The 26,363-nt window shown below is 36.7% G+C and overlaps 2 protein-coding genes and 1 long non-coding RNA gene across 6 annotated transcripts; 1 reads left to right on the forward strand and 2 right to left on the reverse strand.

Annotated features, from left to right (window-relative positions):
• The first annotated feature begins 860 nt into the window (after nucleotides 1–860).
• On the forward strand, nucleotides 861–5,184 carry LOC113312914 (putative disease resistance protein RGA1). Of its 2 annotated transcripts, none has more exons than XM_026561652.1 (2): nucleotides 861–4,668; nucleotides 4,763–5,184. In XM_026561652.1, the coding sequence occupies exon 1, from the start codon at nucleotides 1,097–1,099 to the stop codon at nucleotides 4,622–4,624; it is 3,528 nt and encodes a 1,175-aa protein (XP_026417437.1). In that variant the 5' UTR covers nucleotides 861–1,096; the 3' UTR covers nucleotides 4,625–4,668; nucleotides 4,763–5,184. The 2 variants fall into 2 exon arrangements, with proteins under 2 accessions (XP_026417437.1, XP_026417432.1); XM_026561647.1 differs by having other exon boundaries at nucleotides 4,782–5,184.
• Nucleotides 5,185–14,142: 8,958 nt separating this feature from the next.
• LOC113358609 (F-box/kelch-repeat protein At3g23880-like) lies at nucleotides 14,143–15,071 on the reverse strand. The gene is made up of 2 exons (XM_026602216.1): nucleotides 14,632–15,071; nucleotides 14,143–14,470 (listed from the first exon to the last, which is right to left on the reverse strand). The coding sequence occupies exons 1-2, from the start codon at nucleotides 15,069–15,071 to the stop codon at nucleotides 14,143–14,145; spliced, it is 768 nt and encodes a 255-aa protein (XP_026458001.1).
• Nucleotides 15,072–20,237: 5,166 nt separating this feature from the next.
• LOC113335637 lies at nucleotides 20,238–21,976 on the reverse strand. 3 transcript variants are annotated; one of them, XR_003353436.1, is made up of 3 exons: nucleotides 21,804–21,976; nucleotides 20,670–20,875; nucleotides 20,238–20,456 (listed from the first exon to the last, which is right to left on the reverse strand). It is a non-coding gene; the product is annotated as an uncharacterized LOC113335637 (long non-coding RNA). The 3 variants fall into 3 exon arrangements; XR_003353437.1 differs by lacking the exon at nucleotides 20,238–20,456 and having other exon boundaries at nucleotides 20,464–20,802; XR_003353435.1 differs by lacking the exon at nucleotides 20,238–20,456 and having other exon boundaries at nucleotides 20,464–20,875.
• Between the last annotated feature and the right edge of the window lie 4,387 nt (nucleotides 21,977–26,363).

Below are 26,363 nucleotides of genomic sequence, written 5' to 3' on the forward strand. Positions count from 1 at the left end.
ATGCGAAGTTGAGTGAATGTACATGAGCGATTGTAACGCATAGTGATTCCGAAAATAGGGGATCTATTAGTTGTCATCCACTATGTAGTACCCTATATAAAGGGAAGGAATCTGTGTATTAAGGGGAGATCTAAGGTGAGTATTAGACAAGAAACTAGGAGAGAGAAAGTTTATTTGGAGAGCAAGTAAAGGCATTGTATTATTTTGTATCCAATTATAAAACTTAATAAATAATAAAAAATTTTCATGAAGATTACTTAGAATCTTATCTAAATTCATATGGAATGTGGTCGTAGGATTTCCTGCAACTACACAAACACATAACTAAGTGACATGTCATCAAAACATAAGCCGTTAGATATATGGAATCTCACGGTTTACAAATGTTGTCAAAACGTTTTGCTGAGGGATCCCGACCCTTTTCTTTATTTAACCAAGAAATAAGTCAAAAGTCTTGCTAAAATTGTTGTGTCATGACTCATGGTGCCCACCATAGACAGACATATATATCCACTCTGATGAGATCGGGCCTATGATACTAGAAGAAAATAATCGTGTAGAAGTCGATGTTGGCATAGTAGCTGCTCGTGGTTCTTAGTGATTTCAAATCCTGATCGAGTCGGTGCCGTGTTCAACGGCATGCATGCATTTAGGTGCTTGATCCAAATTGATGGACTTAAATATATTCAACTTGGATGATTAAACTTTGAATTAAGTTGTTTATTACATCGAGTACAGCGGGTCTTGCTCTCGCTTAAGTTTACTAAAACGAAATTTACATCTTAGCACGATATTCCACTCCCATTAACATGTTCACATCACATGTTGTTGTCTGGGAAGGAGTGGGTATCTGGATCTGGGATCTCATCTGAATGCAATTATGATGTAATTAAACCTCCAATTAAGAGCCCATGTGTACAGCTAGCTGTTGAGTTCCAATTTTGTTTAATTTCTATATGCATCTACTTTTCAATATCTGCAATCACTTACTCTTAATTAAATACACAACTTTTCAATTTAATCACAGATCATATATATTTCATTTGTTTTTCCATCCATTCAGTTCAATTCTTATCTGTTCTTCAAACTTGTTATTATGGCGTTAGAAGAGATCTTTGTTACCGGTGCCACAGGGTTCATGAAAAAATTGGTTCATGTTGCTGCCAAAAAAATTGGAAAGGCTGGGGCTGTAGATAAAGATCTCCAAAAGCTCAAGGATACTCTGGAGATGATCGCTGCTGTCACATCTGATGCTGAAAAGAAGCAGGTCAAAGACAAAGTTGTGCGGCTATGGTTGAGAAGGCTCCAAGACGTTGCATATGATGTTGACGACCTTTTGGATGAAATTTCTTATGAAGCTATGTGTCAATCTCAAAAATATGGGAATAAGGTAACAATTCTTTCTACAATTAAACTTAGCTTGAAAATGGCGAAAAGAATCACAAATATTAATCAGGAGTTAGATGAAATTACTAAGCACAACGTTATGTTTCAGTTGGTACGTAGTGTAGATGATCAAAATGTTGAGTCATTAGACCGGGTGACACATTCTTTTATAGGTGAATCTAAAATTGTTGGAAGGGAAAAAGACACATCTCGTATAGTAGAGATGTTGATGATGAGGAACCCTTCATCATCATCATCATCTGACAGTTTTACTCCACATGAAAAAATCTCTGTTATTTCAATAGTGGGTATGGGGGGACTTGGGAAAACGACTCTCGCTCAGCTGGTTTACAAAGACAACTCGATTGAGAGAAGCTTTGAGCCAAGAGCCTGGGTCTGTATTTCTGATAATTTTGACATCTTTCTGATTCTTAAAAATATTATTGAGTCCTTCACAGAAACAAAATGTGACGTGTCTAGCGTCGATTTACTAGTAAGGAAATTTCATGAAACGATTAGAGGGAAGAAATACCTGTTAGTGCTAGACGATCTGTGGAACGAGAATGCCGAAGACTGGGAAAAACTTAAGGGTTTTTTAAGTGGGGGTGCTCAAGGGAGTAAAATATTAGTAACTACACGTAAAGAAAATGTTGCATCTATTGTTAGGGGTACAATTCCACCATACAATCTAACAACCTTAAGTAATAGGGAATGCTGGTTCATTATTAAGAATAGAGCTTTTTCTCCTGGCGGAGCTGTCGAAACTTTAGCTATGTCAAATATAGGAGAGGAGATATCGAGAAAATGTGCTGGTTTACCCCTTGCAGCTGTTTTTATCGGAAATCTAATGCGCATGAAACAAAAAGAATCTGATTGGTTAGCGATCAGAGACAATGATGTTTTCAATACACCAGAAAATCCAAACAAAATCATACTTATATTGAAACTGAGTTATGATAATTTATCTTCCCCTTTGAAAAAGTGTTTCTCATATTGCAGTTTATTTCCTAAAGATTATGAATTCAATAGAGAAACACTGATTCGCTTGTGGACGGCTGAAGGATTTCTTCATCCCTCTACTGGAAGAAATCAAAGCTCACTCGAAGATATTGGTAATTATTATATCCTTAGTTTGTTGTCCAGCTCTTTCTTTCAAGATGTCGAAAGGGGTGACTTAGATGACACAATTATATCCTTCAAAATGCATGATTTAGTGCATGATCTTGCTTTAAGTGTAGTTGGCAGTCATGAAGTCATGATTCTCACAGCATGTGAAATGGAAAATGATGTGTCTCAAATTCGTCGGCTACAGTTAATCAAGGAAGAAGGAGAATCAAGTGCTTTTTCTAATGTATTAACCAATGCAAACAAGCTGAGGACGGTTTTTTTCCAAGAAGCAGGCTTTTTCTATCCGAGTTCATTTAGTAACAAGCGTCTGCGTGTGATCCATCGGCTTGGTGCTGATAATCTGAAAACTATATCTTCCCCTTTGAAGTTTAAACACATGAGGTACCTTGACCTCGTTTATTCGGATCTTAAAGATGTTCATGCTGAGTCCATTCATCAACTCTACAATCTTCAAACTCTCAACCTTCATCGATCCATAAATGTTCAAAACATTCTCCAAGGAATTGGTTCTTTAATTAATTTGCAATATCTAGATCTCTCTTGTTCGGACGCCACAGTTGTACCTGATTCCATTACGAGGCTGACCAATCTGAAGACTCTAGATTTTAGTGATTGCATGGGTATTAGTTTTTTACCCACAGATATTGGGTCTTTCCAAAATTTATCGTCCCTATACATTTCATATTCAGGAATCGTTGAATTACCCGATTCAATCTCTCTCATCAGTAATTTGCGTCATCTAAATATCTCTGGTTCGAAAGTCAAAGTTCTACCTGATTCTATCACGAGGCTGACCAATTTGCAGACCTTAAGTATTTCTGATACAGATATCACAGAATTACCCACAAATATAGGGTCTCTCCATAACCTATTGTCCCTTGCATTTTCAGGAACAAGAATCAGTGACTTACCCGATTCAATATGTCGCATACATAAGTTAAAGAAGTTAGGAGGATTCAGTGGCACGAGTTTAGAAGCGCTTCCCCATAACATTGGAGCTTTGACAGAACTAAGGTCACTTGATTTATTTGATTCTGAAATAACAGAATTGCCTGAATCTTTGAGCATCAACGTGTGTAAATTAGAGACAGTGGAACTTGGATCGGTTTGCAAATTTCCCAAAGATGTTAAGAATTGGGTGGAACTGAGAGAACTCATTTACTTGGGAAATACAGATGGTGTAATAATGTCTAGAGGTATTGAAAAGCTGACTCGCCTCGAAGTATTAATTCCTTACCTGGTGAGGAAAGAAGAAAAAGAAGAAGTGATTTCCACCGGAAACAGTATAAATGATTCTACTTCTAGTTCTTCTATCCATGAATTAGCACATTTGAACTCCCTTCAGGTTTTGAGGATTGGAAATCTAGACTACGTGAGAGGTGGTAAAACAGAGGCGGAGAGGGCAAAGTTAGAAGACAAGCAAAACATTCATGAATTGGAGCTACGATGGAATTTCAAAGAAGAAGATAAAAACTACGAAGAAGGAGACCAGTTGGTTGTTGCTGCTTCCGATGTACTGGAAGGCCTCCAACCTCACCCTAATCTGCAGGAATTGTCTATCATAGGTTTTCCCGGTTTAAAGCTTCCGAAGTGGATGGGTTCATCTTCCTGTCTTCCTAATTTAGTGAAATTAATTTTTAAGAACTGCAACAGCTGTAGTAATCTTTTAGGCTTAGGTCAGCTTCCATGTCTTAGGTATCTTGAAATTGAGGGTATGGCATCAGTCATTTGTTTGGGAAAGACGGAGTTTTATTACCCGCAAGAAGAAGAAGAAGGAAACGTAGGAGGATTGTTTCCTACTACAACTACAACAACATTATTTCCTTCGTTAACCTATTTGGTCATCTCCGAGATGCAGAACTTAAAAGAATGGATTGTGCCTTCGACACCTCATAATTTCTTCCCTTGCCTTGAGGAACTACGGTTTACTTCTTGCTATACTTTGGAATCTATTCCAGATTTACGATTATGGTCTTCTTCTCTCCGGCGCATAAAAATCTTCTCCTGCAGCAAGTTGATGGATTCGATACCTTATGGTCTGAAAAAATCGCTCACTTTTCTGGAGTACCTATCTATTGATTGTTACCATAATATGGTGACGGAGAAGTAGATACTCTGCTTGCGCGCGCTCCTGCAATTCATATCAGCCAACAGGTTCATTTTCATTCCCTCTATGTCATTTTTTTTTCTTTTCTTTTTCAATACTAATTGTTGTAATGATTTTTGTAATGTTTGCTATCTTAATTAGTTGACGTGGTAATAATTAGGGTTAAACTAACTACGAGGTGGCACTCGATGGACAACAATTATTAAAGACGGCAAATCTTAGAGATAGCAAATCATTTGTCCCTGTAGGAGTTAAATATCACAAAGGTTAATAATTACGCGAAGTGAAGAATACAACATACGCGAGGAGTATAGCATACAACAAATTGAGATGACATATCAGATGATGTCAGGAAAGTTACGGGTAAAGTGTGAGGAGTTATGCGAAGATGTAAGATATGCGAAGATGAGCGATTGTATATGAGCGAACATGTCGCACAGAGATCTCGAAAATAAAGGGATTCTTAGCTGTCATCCACTATGTAAAATCCTATATAAAAGAGCGAGTAGTTGTCTTGTAGAGGATTCTAGGACAAGTCTTGTAAGAGAGATTGAAAGAGAGAGAAAGTGAATTTAGGTTACAAGAAGTGTTGTTGTGGATTTCCATTTATCTTGTAAGTAATTTGAATATTCAATCAATAAAACAATTGTCCATGATGATTACATAGAGAGATAACCAGATTAAGTGGAGTGTAGTTGTAAGAAATCTTACAACTACATTTTTGGCGCTAGAAATCAGCTCTGGATGATAAATCCTGATATCATATCATAGATTGTAAAAGAAAATAGTGAGGTCAAAACATTTAGCAAATGGTAAGGATTGAATCTGTTATGGAACAAGGAATGGCGACTAGAAAGAGTAACAGACTCGCTAAAAGAAGAAGAATTACAAATCTTGAGCAAGAAGAAGAAAGAGTGGACGAAAATCAAAGAGAAGAAAATCCAATTCGGTTTCAGCGAGGACAAGGACAGAATATTGATTATGATAGAGTGAGTGTCCATACTGCGATGACAAATTCTACGGAAGAAGAACAGAGAAATAGGAACGAAGAACCAATTACAGCGAGTGAAGGAAATATGACGATTGCAGAGCTTAGGCAAAAATTAATAATCGAAAGAAAAAGGTAAGAAGAGGAGCGTGCGAATTTGATCCGTCAAAATGATGATTTACGAGAAAGGAATCTTAGATTGCAAGAACAAAGGTCAAGAAGTGTTACACGCTCAAGATCAAGATCCAGCAGGAATTCTTCCAGACAGAGCCAATCTAATCGAAGAAACGATAGGCGAAAGCAACATATGGAAATTAATGAAGAAAACTCGCAAGAAGAAGAAAATTTGGAAGATCACAGGGAAAGAAGACGTATAATTGAATTAGCAACTAATCGTTATGAGCATCCATGCGAACTTCTTCGTCGAGCAAATAATAATTCTGAAAGGGAAGAAGAACGTCCGGGGCAAGGACAAATGATATTACATGGTAGGGAAACACACAGAGGAGAATATGAGCGTGAACGGGAAGTTGCGCGTGCAAGAGATAGACAGCGAAGAAGGGAAGAGTTAGAAGAAAGAGAATTACAAAGTGGATTGCATCACATTGATAGTAGAAGAAGGGGACACGAACATCATCGCATAGAAGATACGAATCAAGGTCGAGTGACACCACAAGAAAGAGAAATATCAATACATCGATATAATCGCACAGGCAATGAAGAAAGACATGATAGAGTACAAATTGAAACAAATACTGAAAGGCGTAGGCGAAGAAGAGAGGAAGCTGAACAACAGGAGATACAAGAGGCAATACACCAAAATAATCATGAGAATAGATTGAGACAAGCAAGGCTAAAAAGACCTATTCAAGAAGATTTGGATCAATCATTCAGCAAAGAAATTCTCAGGGAGATGGCAGAATTAATAGAAATGATGACTGCAAAAAGAAATGATGGGAGAAGAGAACTAGAAGAAGCAGTGGAGGAAGCAGGAAAAACTCCATTTACAAAAGAAATTCAAAGAGAACCGATACCATCTAAGTGCAGTTTACCAACATTTACAAGTATATTTGACGGTAGTGCACGTGCGATCTAACATGTAAAAGCTTACTCTTGATGTTTATTGCAGTGGGAAAATTATGACGCAGTAATGTGCAAGTATTTTGCTGCAAGCTTAGCAGGTGAAGCTTTGAAGTGGTTTGAAGGACTACCTGTAGAGTCCATTGGTTCATTTCATCATTTACAAAACATCTTTTTGGGGCAGTACATAAGTAATAATCTATCAAGACCGGGGATTAAAACTGCATTTGGACTTCGCAGAAGAACAAATGAAAGCTTACGTCATCTAACGACTCGCTGGAGAACAATGTGTAGTGAAATGGGAAGGCGGGTAGACGAGAGACATCTTATTCTGGCGTTCATTAATGCTCTTTTCGCGACAGATCTATTGTACACCCAAATTTTTAGAGTAAAAGATACAATTACAATGTCGGAATTACGCGAATTTCAAGAAGAATATATAACCCTCGAGGAAAAGCAAAGAGACATGGAATCTTACCCAGTTGCAATATCATATTCGAAAGGTGGAAATACAAGCTTGCTTCCGAGACTCACAAATGTTGTTGCGAGTACATCGCAGAGAAATCAAGGAAGGAGTAATGCAGAAATGGAGCAAAAATTAGTGGCTATGGGCAGTGAAGATCAATCAGAGTTTGAAAAAGAGTACAGAGACAAACAACTTCAAAAATATGGAAGTAATGATACAGTTCATCCAGGTAACTCTACAGGACAACAAACAAATTATAACAAGAAAGCTGGAAGAATAGTGTGGGAACAAGTAAAGCTGCCAAAATTAAATACTATAGTGGATAAAATATGGGAAGCTGCTCTCCTAATGGATGATATTCCAGAACCACATAATGCAGGCGAAGAGCCACCACCAGGGAGGAGGAGTAAAGAATTTTCAGTCTATCACATATTCCATGGTTATACAACAAGCAACTGCAGAAATGTAAGGAAGATTATATTGCGAATGATCGAGCAGGGGAAGTTAGACCACTTCCTGCTAAATCAAACAGGAAATTTACCACCACCACCATCTCAAGGAAACAAATACGGAAAGGAAATGGATAGGAACATATTTGTTATTGAGGTGGGAGCAAAGGAAAAGAATCTATTCTGTAACTCGATCATACATTCATTCAAAAACATAGAAGATTTTCATGATAATATTTTAAGTCGAGTATATGCAAGGGATGATGAAGGAAGGGAAATTTTCAACTTGGAAAAAATACCATCGTTGAAGGACTGGAAAAATCAGAAAATTTCGTTCAGCGCAGATGAAGTTCCAGAAGGAAAAGCTTCGCATGAGTGCCCGTTAGTGGTAAGATTGGGAATTAACCCGAAACCATTAGAAGAATATGAAGAAGAAAATGAGAAAAACACTTGGGAGATAAATAAAATTCTTATATACACTGGAAGTTCAATAGATATTCTATTTTATCACACATACAAAATAATGGGTGGCAGAGACGATGAATTGATCCCCTCAACATACAAGATCTATGGTTTTAATGACTCTGCGAACAAACCAAAAGGGGAGGTGACTATGAGGATTCTTCTACAAAGCTTACCGACAGATATCACATTTTGTGTAGTGGATGTTGAGTCACCATACAATTCTTTAATTGGAAGACCATGGATGCATAATATACTAGCTGTTGCATCAACTTTTCATCAGTGTATCAAGTTTCCTTTACCTAAGGTTATTGGAATAATAAGAGGGGACACAGTTGAAAGTAAAAGTTGTCAGGAAATTGATATTGATAGATGCGAAGCAAGGGAGTCTAAGCGAAGAAATTGGCAAAAGAATGCAGCAGATAGTAAAAGGGAAGAGAGATTAATGGTCGATGTCTGAGGAAGTATAATGAAATTGAGTAACAAGTATGTGAAATATTGAAATCAGTAGGAGGAAAGAAAACAACATTTGATGGAAAGTTCATGGTGGAAGGAAATTGGTAGAAGAAATCAATAAAGGAAGTAGTAAAAACGGATAATAAAAGATGCAGATGTATAGCAACAAGAACAACAAAATAAGTGGAGACAAAACATCATAAGGTGGAAAACAAAAGGATGTTTGCACAATACCAGTTGAATGATTATAAACATGTGCGACATATTCGTATGGTATGTCGCACACGTGCGAATTTCGGAAGAGTCAGAAATGAGGAAGACAAATGTATATAACGAATGTGTATGATTTTCTTTGAATAAGATGATTTGATAACAACGTTTATGTACTACAGTTGATTTAAATGAAAATATTTAAATTCATATGGTAAATCCATAATAAGAAAATACAAAGAGAAATCTTTATAGTAAGACCTTTATAAAAGGCTACAAAAAATGATATTTATTATTAGATTGGCTAGGAATCCAAATATGGCGTGCATCTTAGTTCGCTCATATGCAAGAGGAAAAATAGTAAGACCTAACACACGTCATAATTGGAAAGACCTAGAAGGCATGACTCAAGGGAAGGCTACACCGACCCCGGAACTTGAGTTGTGGAGATTTGGGGTGAGAATTAAACGATAATGCCCATCCGGGAGAGATACCTTAAATTTTCAGTCTAAGATACTAATCTTAGATTGAGAGCGTAAGGTGAGAAAGGCTATCCTAAGGAGTGCAGAAACTCGATCAGGGCGCCGAGGTACACGGTTGAGTCAAGAGTGCCCGGGGCATCTGGAGCGTACCTTGCCACTCTTGACAAGTCTTGACTATGATGCACTCGGTCCGAAGATTCCCCACTTAGGGTGCGATCTTGCTGCCATAAACCCTATAGGTAGTGTATGCGAGATTGCGAAATCAACTGGTTGTTGAAAAGACGGATGGGAAGAGCCATAATCTTAACCAGATAGAGGTAAGCTTCCTTGAAGGGGCAACCAGGGGGAAGATAAAGATGGCACCCTCCATTAGGGAGCTGAATTGTGTCAAAAGACATAAATGTTCCAAGAATTTTACTAATGGGAGTACTAAGACTTCAGATATTTATGCGAATTAACCTGAAGAGGAAATAATACAAAGAGAAAATGGTAAGATGAGATCAATGAGTCAATACACTATGGTGTAACGACTGCCTGCGAGTTCATCGCACATAAAAGAGGCAACATAAGACCTTTACATAGGAAGGCACAAATAAGACCTCATGAATAATACATAAAGTTAATTCTAAAAGTTTCCCATATGCTCTCACCAAGAGAATCTCTGGATAAAGGATAGCAATTATCATGGTATAATCGAAGATACAACAAATAACAAGAGGCAAGAATGGGAATGCGAAAGAATTGTTATTTGCCACATTTTGATAATCTTACTTGCATATGATGAAGTCAAAAATACGAAGCGAAGAATAGAAATATTAAAAAGATGAAAGCTGAATTTACAAGAATTTACAAGTATATTACAACAAGAAGGAGCAATCAATTTTGATCTTCCTCATTTCGCTCAGACTCAGAATCGCCGACTTCTTCTTCTTCATCAGTAACTTGGATATCAGGGATTGGAACATTTTCAGGGATAGATGGGAAATGGTACTTCGACAAAGGAATATCGTTCTCGACACAAACTCTCTTAATAATAGCCTCACGAGAACGATTAGCATCGTTACTGTTGTTCTGGACTAAATTAAACCAATTCTGCTTCAGCTGCTGATACTTTAAATTACGAGCAGACGATTCTTCTTCTTTAGTAGCTAAGCGAGTTTCTAGTTCTGAAATTCGCTTTTGTTGTTCCTTCTCTTTCTCTGCGAAGTATTAACAAAAAACAGTTAAGGGATGTAAAAACAAAAAAATGATATATAAAAATGAAGATCAAAGAACAACAGATGACCTTCATAATTGTAAATAATTTCTGCAACCAGTGTAGAATGCTCAGTATGAAGACTAACATTTACACCTAAATTATTTCTAGAATCGTTCAGAACTCTAGCAGTCCAATTGAACTCAACTTCACTTTCTATAAGGAGTTGAGATCGAACTAAGTTTCTTTCCTCAACAAGAATATCTCTCTCACGACAAGCTGAATCACGCTCTATCTTAATCTGAATAAGGGATTCTTGAAATTGTTCTAATGCTTTCGCACCTAAGAGAAATTTCATCTTTTTCAGTAATAAGATCGTTCTTCTTTGCCTCCAATATTTGAACTGCTTCTTTCTCCTCATAAAAGCGTCGTTTAAAATTGTTCGCAGCGAATAATGCATTTTTATGGCGTTCTCTAAGAGTAGTATATTTTAATCTTAATTCTTCTAATCTAAGGTTTTCAAATCCTCGAGTGGGAAAATTACTTAAAGAGGAATTGAGATGTTCTAAAAGAGTTTCAGCATCGGGAAGATTAGTCGCTTCATCTGAAAGGTTATACATGTCTTCGAAGACAATCAAGTAAGAAATGCGAATGATTGAATGAAGGAAAAAGAGTGAGAAAGTCTGAATTACATACCAATGAGTTCCTTGTTTCTTTCTCGAGTTTGAAGGACCAATTGAGAATTAGTTGAATTCTCATTTTTAAGTTTTGTATTCTCGTTCGCAAGGATCACATTCGCATCTGAAAGAGTAGACTTCTCATGTTTCAGTGTGGTATTCTCATCTTGTAACTTGTGAAGTTTCCTATCATTGTCTAAAGCAATTGCATAAGATATGCGGGCACCCTGCAAAGATAAAAATATCATAAGTGGATGTTGCAAATAAGGAAAAAATTAAAGATAAATGTTGTAGAGTATTACCAAGCCATTCATTGCAAATTGAAAATCTGGATTTATCGCAGAGACAACCCCGCGAAGAGATCGATCCCCCAAATCAGGAACAATACAGATCTTTGAGATCATTTTGAAGGCACGTTCTGTTTCATCATCATCAAGAGTAGCAAGAGCATCTCCAGAAAAAAGATCAGACAACTTTTGAAGATACGAGTCAACCGAAACTTGTTCTTCAGAAGCTAAGGTATTTCTCTCTGAAAATTCAGAGCTTGAAGAAGAATCATATCTCGCACGCTTCCTAGAGACATCCTCTTTCAATGAGGTTTTCTTGGGTAAATTTTTTGAAGCAGGTTTCTTAGGGATTCTCTTGCTTTTGCCTAAAGTTTTGCCGCCCAACGGATTCACCTGTGCGAATAATCAAGATAAGTAACAGAGGCAATAATATTGTTAAAATGAGAAGTGTGTTTCTTACTTATTTATTCTGTGAAGTTCATACCTTGAGCGAAGTATTGACCTTTGAGGCATCCTGCGAAGGAGAAGAAATAAAATATAAGAAAGTTACAAAGATTTACAAATTGGGTTAAGAGAGTCACACACAGTTACTTTCTTTTTCTCGTTTTCGAGTAATTTAAATTCCCAAGGTTGATAAGGGGGAAAATCTTCGAGAAGAGGATTATCCGAACCATCCGCAGCTCTACCAGAAACAAAGGACCCTTGCAGGATAACAGGACAATCAAGCCAACTGGAATCATTAGATCTGCGAGCAGCACGATTATAGTTTGAATTCCAATCCACATCTCGCATTATTTTATCATCTTCGGCGATACCATCTGCTCTTCTTACGCGAACAACCCATCACATTACTTTCATGATAGCGATATAATAATTCTTAAAGAAATTATCAAGAGTATACTCAACAGGATCTATGACTTTGTCACGATGACCTTCTTTTCGCACTTCCTCGGGATAAGAATTTCCAAGACCATCTGCGCAACGAGCATACTCTAAGGGTATCCTAATAACATCACCACTCAGTTCAAATATTCCTCGTGCGAATCTTTCATCAGCAAGAATTCTATAGAACAGAGAAATATCAGGGATATATAAAGGAATTGGCAGATATTGAAGTTGACCTAATGAAACAATGACCCTTTGGTTACTCCACTCCTCAGATCTAATTAGGCCAAGGTTAAGTTTGGATGCGAAGTTACAAGGAGGAGGAAGGGAGAGTTTGTAACCTCTTTGATTAAAATCGGTTTTCATTCTGGTAAATTCGATCTCCATCTTTTTACCAGCAGGAGGCATTAGAGAATGGGAATGAAGAATATGAATTTTCAGAGAAGGCGAGAGAGAATGAAGAAGATAAAAGAAGATAAAAGAAAAATAATATATGAGAAAGAGAATATATAGGAAAGAGCGACACGTTTTTCAAGATTTACTCTCATTAATGCGAAGAAATGAACGGTAAAAACTTGCAGTTAAAAAGACGTGTTAAGAAATGAGTGGTTAAAAAGACACGTGTACACAAGAAGGACTTGAAATCCGGATAACTGTTGGCAAAGTAAAATGGAAAAAGATAAGCATGTGCGATCTTAAAAAGAAGAATTTCTCATATCGCTCATTTTGAAGAATCAAGCGACATGAGAAGAGGCAAATGTAGGAGTTAAATATCGCACATGTTAATAATTACGCGAAGTGAAGAATACAACATACACGAGGAGTATCGCACACAACAAGTTGAGATGACACATCAGATGATGTCAGCAAAGTCACAGGTAAAGTGTGAGGAGTTATGCGAAGATGTAAGATATGCGAAGATGAGCGATTGTATATGAGCGAACATGTCGCACAGAGATCCCGAAAATAAAGGGATTCTTAGATGTCATCCACTATGTAAAATCCTATATAAAGGAGAGAGTAGTTGTCTTGTAGAGGATTCTATGACAAGTCTTATAAGAAAGATTGAAAGAGAGAGAAAATGAATTTAGGTTACAAGAAGTGTTGTTGTGGATTTCTGTTTATCTTGTAAGTAATTTGAATATTCAATCAATAAAATAATTATCCATGATGATTACATGGAGAGATAACCGAATTAAGTGGAGTGTAGTTGTAAGAAATCTTACAACTACAGTCCCTACAGTGATAACATAAGGACTAAACTCATTGGTTCATGTAGACAATGTGGAATTTGGAAAGTTCAAGAAAAGGTCTCACATCACATACGCTAAATCAGCCTGATTCCTACGTTCTTATATCTGGAAAAAACCATAACAAGTTATTGGTGGTAAAAGTATAAATACAGTTTTCCGTTTAACACTCTGACATTATTTTCTCTTTCAAAAATCAGTAAAAATAAACGTAACAAAGAACACAAGCTTATAAATCACTTTTTTTTTTTGGATCTGCTGTATTGTTTACTCTTGGTGCCTGCTTCCTCAATATATATATATATATATATACTAAAATCACAAAAAGAATTCAATTTTTTTGATCACATAATTTATTCCAGGGTCATTAAGTGGGAAATCACAGGTAATAAGAGCTGTGGAAGTTCTTCAACTCTGGAGTAATCTTTTTGTTCCTTCCAAACAATTGTACCCGAGTTCACCGAAACTAGGCTCTCCACATAAGCCTCCATCTCTTGGATATTCTTCATGTATTCATACCCTCTACTGTTTTGAAATCCCTCATCCTCCTCGTTTATTATCTCGAATGAAATTTCGACATTGTTGTCAGTCATACAGTCATGTACAAGTCTTTCCACATAAGCCTTTATATTATTTAGTTTCTTCTATTTTGATGTCTTAGCCTCTTCACATAAGCTTTTATATAGTCTCTTCTATTTTGGCGTCTTTTCGTTTCACCCAAGTGAATTTTCACAACATCAACCCTTTTACGATACTGATGAGGTCGTCCATCCTTCACCATTATCTCTAACAGTATTTCGCCATCTTTTAAAGATTCAACTCTCCTTATGTATTGACAGGATCCAATACCCATTGTCACTGTCGGCATAAGTTCTTGCTGGCTAATTTGGAGCACTTTAGACCAACTCTCTCTCACTCCGTAATCTTTCATCTCCCAAATCTCAAATTTAGTATCAGGAACACTACAAAGCAAGCAAAGGCAACCTCTCAACACATCAACAAATCTGTAATGAGAATAGTCCAATGTTCTGGTTGTGGTATTTCTTTAAATACCCAGTCTTCCAAATCCATAGAAATTAAACGTCGTGGTCGAAACTTCCCAGTTGTACGCAAATATTTTAACCAGTGGACAGCTCCATTTAGAAACACCCCATGCTTTCCGCTAATTATATAAGGATTGCACAAATGGTAGTTTTCCCATGAATCTGAACCTAAAGAATATATCTCAACTTCAGAAACATCCCTATCTGGATGGCAGTAAACTGAGACAAACTTGTAATCACAAGTTTGTGAATCATAACCAAACCCAAAAGATCTGTTTTGGAATCCAAACGGCGATCTTATTACTTTATACTCTCCGGTACATGGATTCCAGACATAAAAAATATAACGAGCATGCGATGCACAAATCAAACCATTACAACTACCCACAATTGTGATACCATCACCTCCACGGTGAGAGGGCTTCCCCTCGAATGGGTACATAACCTTTACAACATCCTCATTAGATATCAATGGTTTCGATTCTACGGTTTGTCTAATAATTTCTGGGAGCATATTCATTATCAGAAAACCCTCATGGATACCAGACGGATCATAATCTACTGTTTCTCTTGGTTTGGTTACAAGTAGTCTATCAATTTCATGTTTGATATCACCAACAAATTTTTGATCGAGTAATTTATACCAGGACTTGTGTTCTGGTTTTGTCTTTGTGTTATTGTTGTAATAATAATTGAGCTGCTATTATCTGTGATATAAACTTATTTATGAACTAATTATCAAAAAGATTTGATGATTTTAGAATTCTTGAATTTTAATATATTTCTTTCTTAGAAATGCCTAACCATTTCATTAACATGATTAACAGTTATATAGATTAATCGGATTTTGTGAGGTTTAGACATGTATTTCAAGTGTTTTCTGACCAAGGATGAAGGTTGATGGAATATCTAGAATATCTTTGTTGATGAGGCAGAGCTTCGAGCCATTCCATTAAAGAATCCCAGCATGACTTGGTGATTCTTTGAATATACTCCCTACAACAGCCTGCATCTTTTGCAACCGGTAAGGTGTTACTTGTCATGAGCCTGTCCAATGTTTCTCCACAGGAAACTGGCATCTGTTCTATCTCATCCACACGCACCTGACATTAATCTGGCGCCGGTGGTAGTGCTTCCAAATCAGCTGGAGAAAGTGGTTCTTCTGATGGAAGTGGTGGTTCTCTTGCAATTGCTAACACTGCTCCATTAAAAAATACGGCGACCAAAATTGAAATATTGAAGAGTCCTGCCAAAGGTCTAGCATAGGAGAGAGAGAGGGAGAGAGAGAGAGTTAGGGTTTCCTTGTTATTCATAGGCTGGAATTAGGGATTAGGGTTTCTTGGTAACCCACGAGTATAACTTGTATTTCGCTTGAGATTAATAAATAAGTTTAAGTTCCAGTGTTTATTATGTCTTAGATCTTGCATATTCTCCATTTGGGTGTGTTGATGGATTTCCAGTAATCACAGTTGTGGCTTGTGTATGCTGCAATTTCATGGTGTATGCATATAATAATTTTGAAATGTAAGTTTGGTTTGTAGATACAGGTTCTGCAACATTTGGAAAGTTCAAAAAACAGTGAGAAATTTAGTTGTTAGACATTACTTGTCATGCGTATGCCACACCTTTTGTGTGGCCATAGCACATTCTCAATAACTCAGGGAGGCTAGTAGCATGCAGTTAGGTATGCGCGCAGGGTTGCATGGACCGGCTAAGGGTTGATTGGCAAACCAATGTTGCGGAATTTATTTTGGTTTTATGTTAACTGGGCCTGTAGAGGGTCGTGTATTCGTGGCCCGTACCAAAACCCAGCCCAAATACGTTAAAACAAGTAATTAAAATTAATTAATGAGTTTCCATATTTAATCCCGTAAAGTTATCCCACATTGTCAAAGTTAAATACGGTGAACAAGTTTATAAGGAATTTCTGCCTGAGTGTATATTGCCAAAATGGCAATGAGTTGGCTACTTGGGTTTGAGTGAGAAGCTCAATCAACGAGTATGAGATTAGCTCTGATCTTCAGAGAACCCATGGATTTGCCATTGGCTTTTTTGCAAATCTGCAGTTAAGATAGCAGATCTGTTATTTCGCTAAATTTTCATATGAGATGACCTAGAGGTTTGTTCTGCGTAATAGCATGTTACGATCTAAAGAGAGACGGTGGCTATTACTTCTGTTGAAGAAATTCATGCTATAGTTAATGACATGGCTCCTTGGAAATCACCAGGACCTGACGGTTTCCCTGCTGGTTTCTTTACGGACAATTGGAAGGTTATTTCAAAAGAAGTCATTGATCATGTTCAAAACTTTTTTCGAACAAAATTTCTCCTGAAGCAGCTTAATCATTCTTTTATAGTTCTAATACCTAAGGTAAATAATCCCTTTTCGCCACATGATTTTAGACCTATTAGTCTATCTAATACTGTTTATAAAATTATTTCGAAAATTCTTACCAATCGTCTAAAGCCTTTGTTAGATTCTCTTATTTCGACTTTTCAGTCGGCTTTTATCGCCAATAGACAAATTCATGATAATATTGTTATTAGTCATGAAATTTTACATTCTTTTAAAAGAAAAATGAAATATTCTAAAAATGGCTTCATGGCTATTAAACTTGACCTTTCCAAAGCCTTTGATAGGCTGGAATGTTCTTTTATTCTTGCTGGTTTTAAAAAACTAGGTTTTTCAAAAGATTGGTGCCAGATTTTACATCAATGTATTAGTACAGTGTCTTATTCGGTGTTGGTTAATGGTTCACCTGGTGAAATGTTCTTTCCTTCTAGAGGTATTCGACAAAGTGACTGTCTATAGCCGTACATTTTTATAATTTGTATGGAAGTCTTATCTCAACTTCTTTTGAAATGAGAAGAAGATAATTTGATACAAGGTTTCAAATTAAGAAAAGATAGCCCATCTATCTCGCATTTATTATTTGCTGACGACTGCATGCTTTTTTTGAAAGCCTCTTTGTTGTATGCTAGAAATCTGATGAAAATTATTAGTGTTTTTACAAGGGCTTCTGGGCAAGCTATTAATTATGAAAAATCGGGTTTTTTCTCTAGTTCAAAAATGCATCATAAACATAAAAAGCTTCTCTCTAAAGCTCTTGGGATCAAATTCATGAGCACTTGTGAGAAGTATTTAGGAACTCCCCTTTTTGTTAACAGGGATAAAACTAAATCTTTCCAATTTTTGATAGAATTTTTTTAATCTAGATTAGGAAATTCAAAAAAATCTAATCTTAATGGTGCTGGCAGAACTGTAGTTACGAAACATGTGCTTTCTAGTCTTGATGTCTATCATATGTCTTGTTTTCCTTTTCCTAAAAATATTACTTCTAAAATTCATAAAATTCAGAGAACTTTCTGGTGGTCTAAGAAAGATCCAAAACATGCTGCCTATTTTCGTTTGTGGGGTGATATTGGTAAGGATAAAAGATGTGGTGGGCTTGGTATTAGAAATACTTATGCTACTAATAGAGTCTTGATAGCTAAACTTGGTTGGAGAATCTATCAAAATCCTGATCTTTTGATTTCAAATTTTTTAAAAGATAAGTACTTCATTAATCAGAATTTGTTGGAAATTGATAAAGCAGCTGATTCTGCTTCTTGGGTTTGGAAAGGTATTGTCAATAGTTTATCTTTCTTAAGATCTAATATAGTTTTTAAGATAAATGATGGTAGATTGACAAAAATTTGGGAATCTGTTTGGTTACCGGGTCTTTCTACTCCTCCTCCTTCTATGGTTTCTAATTATAATGATTATACTTATGTTAATGATCTTATTGATATGAATACGGGTACTTGGAATGAGGTTCTGTTAAACTCTTTGTTTTCCTCTGATGACATTGTTAGAATAAAAACGATTAAGGTTAAGCTTCACTGTAAGGATCAGGTTAAGTGGGCTCATACTAGGGATGGAAATTATACTACAAAATCTGCCTATAGAGTTTTTAGAAATGAAGTCAGTAATGGAGAAGAGGCTTCTTTTTGGAAAAAAGTTTGGTCACTGGATTGTTTGCCTAAAATTAAGTTTTTTATGTGGAAGATCTTTGCGCAGATGCTTCCAATTAACACTTTACTTCATCATTATAATCCCGTTGTTGATACTTCCTGTCCTCTTTATAAGAATGATATTGAAACCGTTATGCATCTTTTCTTTCACTGTTCTGTTGTTGCTCATGTGTGGTTTGGTTTGTCACTTCAGTACTTAGTTAACTCCGATCTGGATTGTGTTGATGAATTATTCTTAGAATGGTTTGAAGATAGATTTGGCCAATCTCCATTTGTTGTTAACTGGCCAAGTATTGATGCAATTGTTATGTGGAGTATTTGGAAATGCAGATGTGATGTGGTTTTTAATAAAGTCACTACAAATATAGAAAAAATCATTCTAGATTCAAAAAGAACAATAAACACATATATAGCTCCTCCTTTGAAGATTCAGAAGGAATTTATGCAAGTTAGAATCCCTGTAGAGCTTGTGGATCATTGTATTTTTGTTGATGGTTCTTTCAAGAATTATAATATGGGAGTGGGTCTAATTCTTTGTGACAATGCGGGAACAATGATTCGTTCGCATTCGGACTTTGGTTTGGTTTCTGAAGCAGTTGGAGCGGAAGCAACTTCTCTTTTTTTGGCTATCTCTTGGGATGTGGAGATAAAACTAACCAAAATTATGTTCATCAGTGACTGCCTTCAAGTTGTAGATTTTGTCAATGAAGGCAGCGACAATGTTGGGTAGAGATGTAAGGATATCTTGGTGGACTGCAGATCTCTTCTCTTAAGTTGTAATAGTTATAGGATTGTTTATATTAATCGTTCTAAAAACAAAGTAGCGGATCGACTTGCATGTCGAGGTAGGAAGTATTGTATTAAGGATGTATGGGTCTCTTTTCCTTCTTTTTTGGACAATTTGGTGAGGAGGGAACCTTTGTTGAATGCCTGTACTTCGCTTCTAAGTTAATATAGTTAGGGTGTTTTCTTAGCAAAAAAAAAAGGATCTAAAGAGAGCTGATAATAAATTCCCCAATACGGGGTGCAATGTTGAAAAACTGCCCCAACGTTAAGTATTGTTAGAAAAATGTCCCAAAGTTAGAAAACGCAGTTAAGTCCACATGTGTGAGCTCACACACGCGAAAAAAAGACAAATACACCCTTTAGAATTCAGGATTCTGGGTGTAAAATTCATGGGATCAGGGTTTAAGGTTTAGGGTTCAAGGTGTAGGATCATGGGGTTTAGTTATTTCGTCATTCTTTATCTTTTTTTTTTCACGTGTGTGAGCTCGCACATGTGAACTTAACGAGTTTTCTAACGTTGGGATATTTTTTCAACTATTTTTAACGTTGGGGCAGTTTTCCAACATTGCACTCTATACTGGGGCATTTTTCCAAGTTTCCCTAAATGCTAACCACAACCATATCCAGTGAAACTACGGGTGAGTGCTTTTGAAGCAAAATCTCCCCTAGGAAGACTCTGACACTGCCAGCTAATTTCCTTCTCGATGGCCTCCACATCCACACCATCTCCAGAAATTACAAGCATAACCTGACTGTCAGGACCATGCTTTGCATGAAACTCCAAAAACAGTATAAGGCTTATGCAATTAAACGACTAGAAGATCAAGCAATGGAAGAATAGAATCAGTTTATCAAAATAATTTCCATCCGAAACTGTATGTCTGTGCAAAATTACAGGATATAATCTAGATGTAGTGCTTAATAAAAGCTGCGGATGAATGACAACCTAAGGTTGTGGATCAAAACTCTAGAGCTCCCCCGGCTTTGGCACAATAAAACACCTCCTAGAGAGAGAATGAAATCGATAGTCTTATTTTGTAGCTTATAATTTAATTAGTGGTATGATTAACTGCCATCTTTTTCTGGCCAGAAAAATCTGTGCAGGCTGTGCAGAACAAAAAATATGTCAATTTTTGATAACTAGTCTAATTTTTGATAAAGAGAGAAGGATAGAAAGATTAAAAAAAAAAAAGGACGAGGGCCTGGAATTCTTTCAATTCGGAGTCCTCGTTTAGTTTGACCACATCTATTTGATTGTCAATCATACTGAAAAATGTGGACCAGAATGACATAAGGAAGGGAATGATATTGCACTTACTTTCATATTCCCAACTTTCACCAGGGGAGCCTTCTGAGCAAAATGAAATGCATATATGCTGAAACATCAAATGCCTCTTTAACAGCTGGATCAAGCTGCAGCCACTCATATAGAAAACTGGTATTCAGCCCACCTGAGGATCAGGAATATCAGCCACTCAATCAATGGTTTTATCCAGAAAAACTTTGTCAAACCTCGCGGTATAACTACAAAACGAACAAACAGCCCAATCATATCCTGATTACTACCAGACTCCAGCTTAAGAAAAGAAAAAGGAAATCACAATAGCCTTTTCAAATGAGAGAGAAGCACACAATATAACAAAAAAAATCATAGAAGCACCAACTCTGTAACAGCGGCATCGCCTCTGTTGCGTACATCATCAACAATGGGTTGCCAGTACAATCACCACAAGTCAAGTTCGTGATTGGTTAAATTCTCACGCAAAGATGGGAAAATAAAATAAAAAATAAAACCTTACCGTACTAAAAATGGAAGAGAAAACCTATAAGGCTTCATTGCACACCTTATAGTATTATTCTCTGGTGCTGTCACAACAAGAAGTCAAGAACAACCTAGTTATCTTATTTATGTTATAGGACTAGGAGGCTTACAAAAATCTCCATTTCACAACATCGAACGAACAAAGTGACTGAGACCTGTAATAAATACCCACATGACAAAAAAAAGTTCGCCACCAGTGGGACAAAATAACAAACACTTTGAACGCACACTTAAAATTCGGACATTGTTGTTCTTTATCTATCACTTACTATCCCATGGAAATGCCAATATCTACACTTTTTACCCTCATATGAACTCTGGATTAACCTAACTTGTTTATCCAAAACAAATTAACAGTAGAATCCCAGTCTAAACTGACTACATAAATACCCACATGACATAAAACAGGTTTGCCACCAGTGGGGCAAATTAACAAACACTTTGAACGCACATTTACAATTCAGACATTGTTGTTCTTTCACTTCCTATCTCATGGAAATGTCAATATCTAATCTTTTTACCCAAGTAGGAAACCTGAATTAATCTAATCATTCTAAACTGACTACATCAAGAAACACACACTAATTTCGCAGCTAAAAATCGAAGCATTATAAAGAGATTACTACTTACTTGCAGAGAAACGGAGAAGAGAGTGAAAAGATGAAGTTTTTGAGGAGGAGGACCCAGAGAAATGGGAATTTCAAATTTAGCAGTTTCTGAATATCCATCCAATTCTTAATCCTTTGATTCTGCTCTGTGGTCTAGTCCGGTCAACTTCACGCTCTTCTTCCTTTTAGACGAAATGCAACTTTTTATTTTATTTCATTTTTCCGGCAATGCCACAACGGCCTTGTATATGCATTTTTATGAGGGCCGAGCCCGAGAGGACGTGTCAATTGCACTGGCCCGACAACCATTAATCGTGATAAATTACCATACGCATCATCAAAATGCCTTCTTAAAAGCGGAAAAAAAAACACTTAGCAAGTGCATACAAAGGAGAAAAAAGGCTCTGAACACAAAAGAAGAGCATACTATTTTATGTAAGGTGTGGATCTTATGTTAAGGAAATTTTGGGTTAAATAAAAGGATGAAAACAGAAACAGAAAATGGTGTATTCCTGACTTCAAGGTTTTTTCGATTCTTTTAGACAATAATTCGACTTTTCCCAATAAATTTGGCGAGTACAAACGGCCTCTCGAATTATGTCTTCAGGATTCAATGAAGCCCTAACACCGTAATTGAATTTAAGGATTGTACTTCCTTGACCCGACCAAGAAACACACTGTATAAGGTTCTGATGATGCTTTTTAGAGAAGAAGAAAACAAATTGTTTTTGATGTGTTGGAATGGAGAACATTTTCGCTACTTATAGTGATATTCATGCCTGTTGGTAGTGTCGTTTCATCACCAACAGACGCTTCCAAAAGCCATTAATGGTGGCTTATGGGAAGAGACGCGTCTGTTCAATTTTGAATGGAAACTTCTAGGTCAATCACTGTATAACTCTGCATAGCGACAAACCTTGAAAATATCCAACATTCTCCCCCTATTTTCAAAAAATGAGAAAAACACAAAAACACAAAGTAAAAAAAAAAATCAGAGTGGCTGCATCACTAAAGTGGCTTCCTATGTACCCGAGTGGGATCAAGCCAACGTAGTTCACGCTTAGTTTGGGAAATAAGCATCATCGTTGAAACCAATATACATAAATGATAGGTATCTTTTGGATTTGAACCTTCACTTAGTGTAAGAAATTCAAAGCCTTATCGAGGTTCAGTGGTGAAACTAGTCTTGAACCAAGTACCCCTAATGATAAAACATCGCCTCTTTCTTTCAAAAAGACCGCTTCTCTACGGTCAAAACCTGATTCTCATCTGATAAAGTTTGATATCTTAAATCAGCACTATACAACATTCCAGAGAGATAGGATACTTGGGAGTCCAGAAATTCATTCCGATTAGATAAGCAAAGATTCTCATTTTTTTAGATTCTCAATCTGATCGAGCGAATACGAATGATTATTAACTAATTTATCTATTTGATTCTGCAATTTCTCATTGTCCGCACGAGCATCTTCAGCAGCATATTGATAATTAAATCTCTCCATAACACGGGTCTGATTTAAGTCTTAAAAAACGCACGAAGATACTCAAGACATGAATACAAGCATCTCTTGAACAATCGATAAGGTAGACAAGGCATGGATAAACAGACAAAGTACAAACTTCTCTTAATTAATTGACAGGATATAGAGGTAAACATACCTCTGGGTTTTTGATTCTTGTTGCAAAGATTTTTAGAATCAAGGGTGGCAGCTTGAAGTTCACGTTCTAATTTACCAAGATCCTCCTTTAATTTGGTGTTCTGCTGAGAAAGTTCCAAAATGGTATTGCAAGATTCAGAAAATCCTTCAACTTGGACTATGTGGCGACGAGATTCCTAAAGAGGAAATAAAATAAGAGTAAAAATATGATAAAGTAGAACGAATAGAAAGCATAAGTGAAAAAGTATATACCAAGAGGTCAAGAGCAAGATGGACGCTTAGATCAAGCTGTGAGAAGATCTCATTCCTAGTTGATCTGTTTGGTGGAGAATCACATAACAACTTGGATAAAGCATCACAAATGCGAAGCTTAACAGGATCATTAATAGATAAGTGAGTCGCGCTGATGATATCTGACAAAGCTTGAGTAGCAGAGTTTACTCCCTCCAAGATCTCCTTATCAGCAGAGGAAACCTCCAAAGAAGGAGAAATAACCTTAGAAGAAGAAGAAGCAGATGCAGAAGAGGCAATATCCTTTAAAACGAGAATGATAATATTCTCAGTGGATGCGGGAATATTCGTCGTCAAAGGAATATTCACAAAAGTAGAGAAACAGTCTTATCCACCACTGGCGCGGATACATTCTCAGAAGAAAAGGTAGTAGCATCGTCAACCAAGGTAACTTTCTGGAGAACGAGAGTTTCCTTTGGAAGAGTGGAGACAACCAAGGGAGTTGAGGCAACAACATCATCAGAGAGGTTAGAAGCATGGATATTAACAACATCATCAAAAGGAACCCGATGTTGAGAATGCCGTTGATAGTCGAGCTCTGGAATGGAAAGAGAAGTGTTGACTGTGGGAGCATTGCGAACCCTCTTAACCTTCTTCTTCTCGCGAACAATCTCGCACTCGGTATCCTTCGCAGAACAATGCAGATAAGAAACAGAGGCAACAATATTGTTTAAGAAAAAATAAGATATTTCTTACTACCTTTTCATGCGAAGGCTTCCTCTTGAGAGCTTCATCATTTTTAGAACCCAAAACAGATCTAGGGTTTGTAACTGTAACACGAAGACTACCAGTGGAGGAGGAACTTTTGCTGAAACAAAACCAGTATGGGAATAAAACAATGGATGATTAGTAATGGCAGTAAGGTAGCAATAGTGGCGAAATACACTAACCTTGGATGAGAATCCATAAGAACAACAACAAAATCAAGACTTGGAGAAGACGAAGAAAATCAAAGAAAATCAAGATTCTAAAAAGAGGAAGACGAATAAAAAGAAAGGTAAAGTAAAGAAGGAAATTTATCTCTCCTTGTCCCAGTTAATAAATAGAGAAAAAATACAATCGGTTAATTCAATACGCGTTGGATGGAAAAGAAAAGGACAATACGTGTAGACGGTTAAACCGAAATTACGGAGACCTGTCGGCAGATAAGAATACGAAAAGATGAACGGGTGCGGCAAAATAACGAGTAGAGTTCCTCATACCGCTCATTCTACCAAAGAACGATATGAGAAGAGGCACAATGTGGTACAAAATACCGCACACCTATCAGATATGCGAAATTGGTCTGAGCGAAGACGACCCCATACCACATATTCAGAACGACGCACTAGATGACGTCACTACAAGTCACGGGTAAAGTGTGAAGAGTCGTGCGGTAGTAAAGAAACCGCGCGTCAATGATAAAGTCTGCATGACATTGACGCACGTCAGATCCGAAATTAGGGGCTTTATTAGTTGTCCTCCACTATGTAAACTCATATATAAGGAGACGAGCGACCTTGTATTGGGAGAGATCTTTTTGAGAGTTTAGACAAGATATTTAGGAGAGAAAGATTATTTGCTTCCCAAACTAGGATTTTCTCATAACTTTGTATATGATTTTAAGATTTTAATGAAAGTTCTTATAATTCATATGATGATTACTTAGGATGTTCTATAGATTTTACTAAGGATGTGATTGTAGGATTTCCTGCAACTACATAACAAATTTCTTAAATGAGTATTGCTAAAATCGAAATTTTTGTACTGGGTTTAAAGGGAAAAAAGAGATTACTTCTTACTTGCAGAGAAACGGAGAAGAAAGCGAAAAGATGAAGTTTTTGAGGAGGACCCAAACAAGATTCGAGGATTCTGAGTTAAGCAATTGCTCATGTGATTAAGAGAAACAATTTGATTAACTAAGGTTCTAGGGAAATGCACATTCATTTATTTTTATTTTTGTGATAGGATGGATGGACCTCCTCCAGTGCCCCCACATGTCATTTATGGCAACAAATATGCGATTGTGATTTTGAGTCTTGACTTAAAAAAAAGAAATGTGAAGTTGGAAAAGAAAAAATTGCCATATTGCCGTATCCAAGAGCATCCACATGGAGCATGGACTTATTCCATATTGCCATATGTTAACTATCTTGATTTAACATCGTTCAGATTTTAAAATGATGAGTTAGTGACGCTGCAAGATCAACGATGCACAATCACAAACACATTTGCACATAGAATTGAAAAGATGAGTAAGGTATAATACGTCCATTTGGCTCTGTCACTGCTTCTTTTTAAAATCAACTTCGTCGTTGTCATTATTATCAACTTGGGAAAGTCTTGTGCTAACTTCCAAGCAAATACTACCTAATACCGAATATGCGAGCTTAATTAACAACAAGTTAGTAGATTGAATACTGGTCAATGTGCTATAAGATAACAAGTATTTCACTAAAAGCCACAAATGGATGGCTTATCAAGATGTTAATGGGTTTGTATACTTCGCAGATGGTTTGCCTGTCCTGAGTCAATGTCATTTTGTTCCAAGTCTTTTTTTTTCTTTTTTTTTTTACCTCTATCCACCTCCCTCAACAGCTCATAATAGGAGTCTTCCTCATCTCAGACTAATTAATAAACACCAATGAGTTAAT

This window comes from Papaver somniferum, chromosome 1 (genome assembly GCF_003573695.1).
Source record: "Papaver somniferum cultivar HN1 chromosome 1, ASM357369v1, whole genome shotgun sequence".
Taxonomy (NCBI): Eukaryota; Viridiplantae; Streptophyta; class Magnoliopsida; order Ranunculales; family Papaveraceae; genus Papaver; species Papaver somniferum.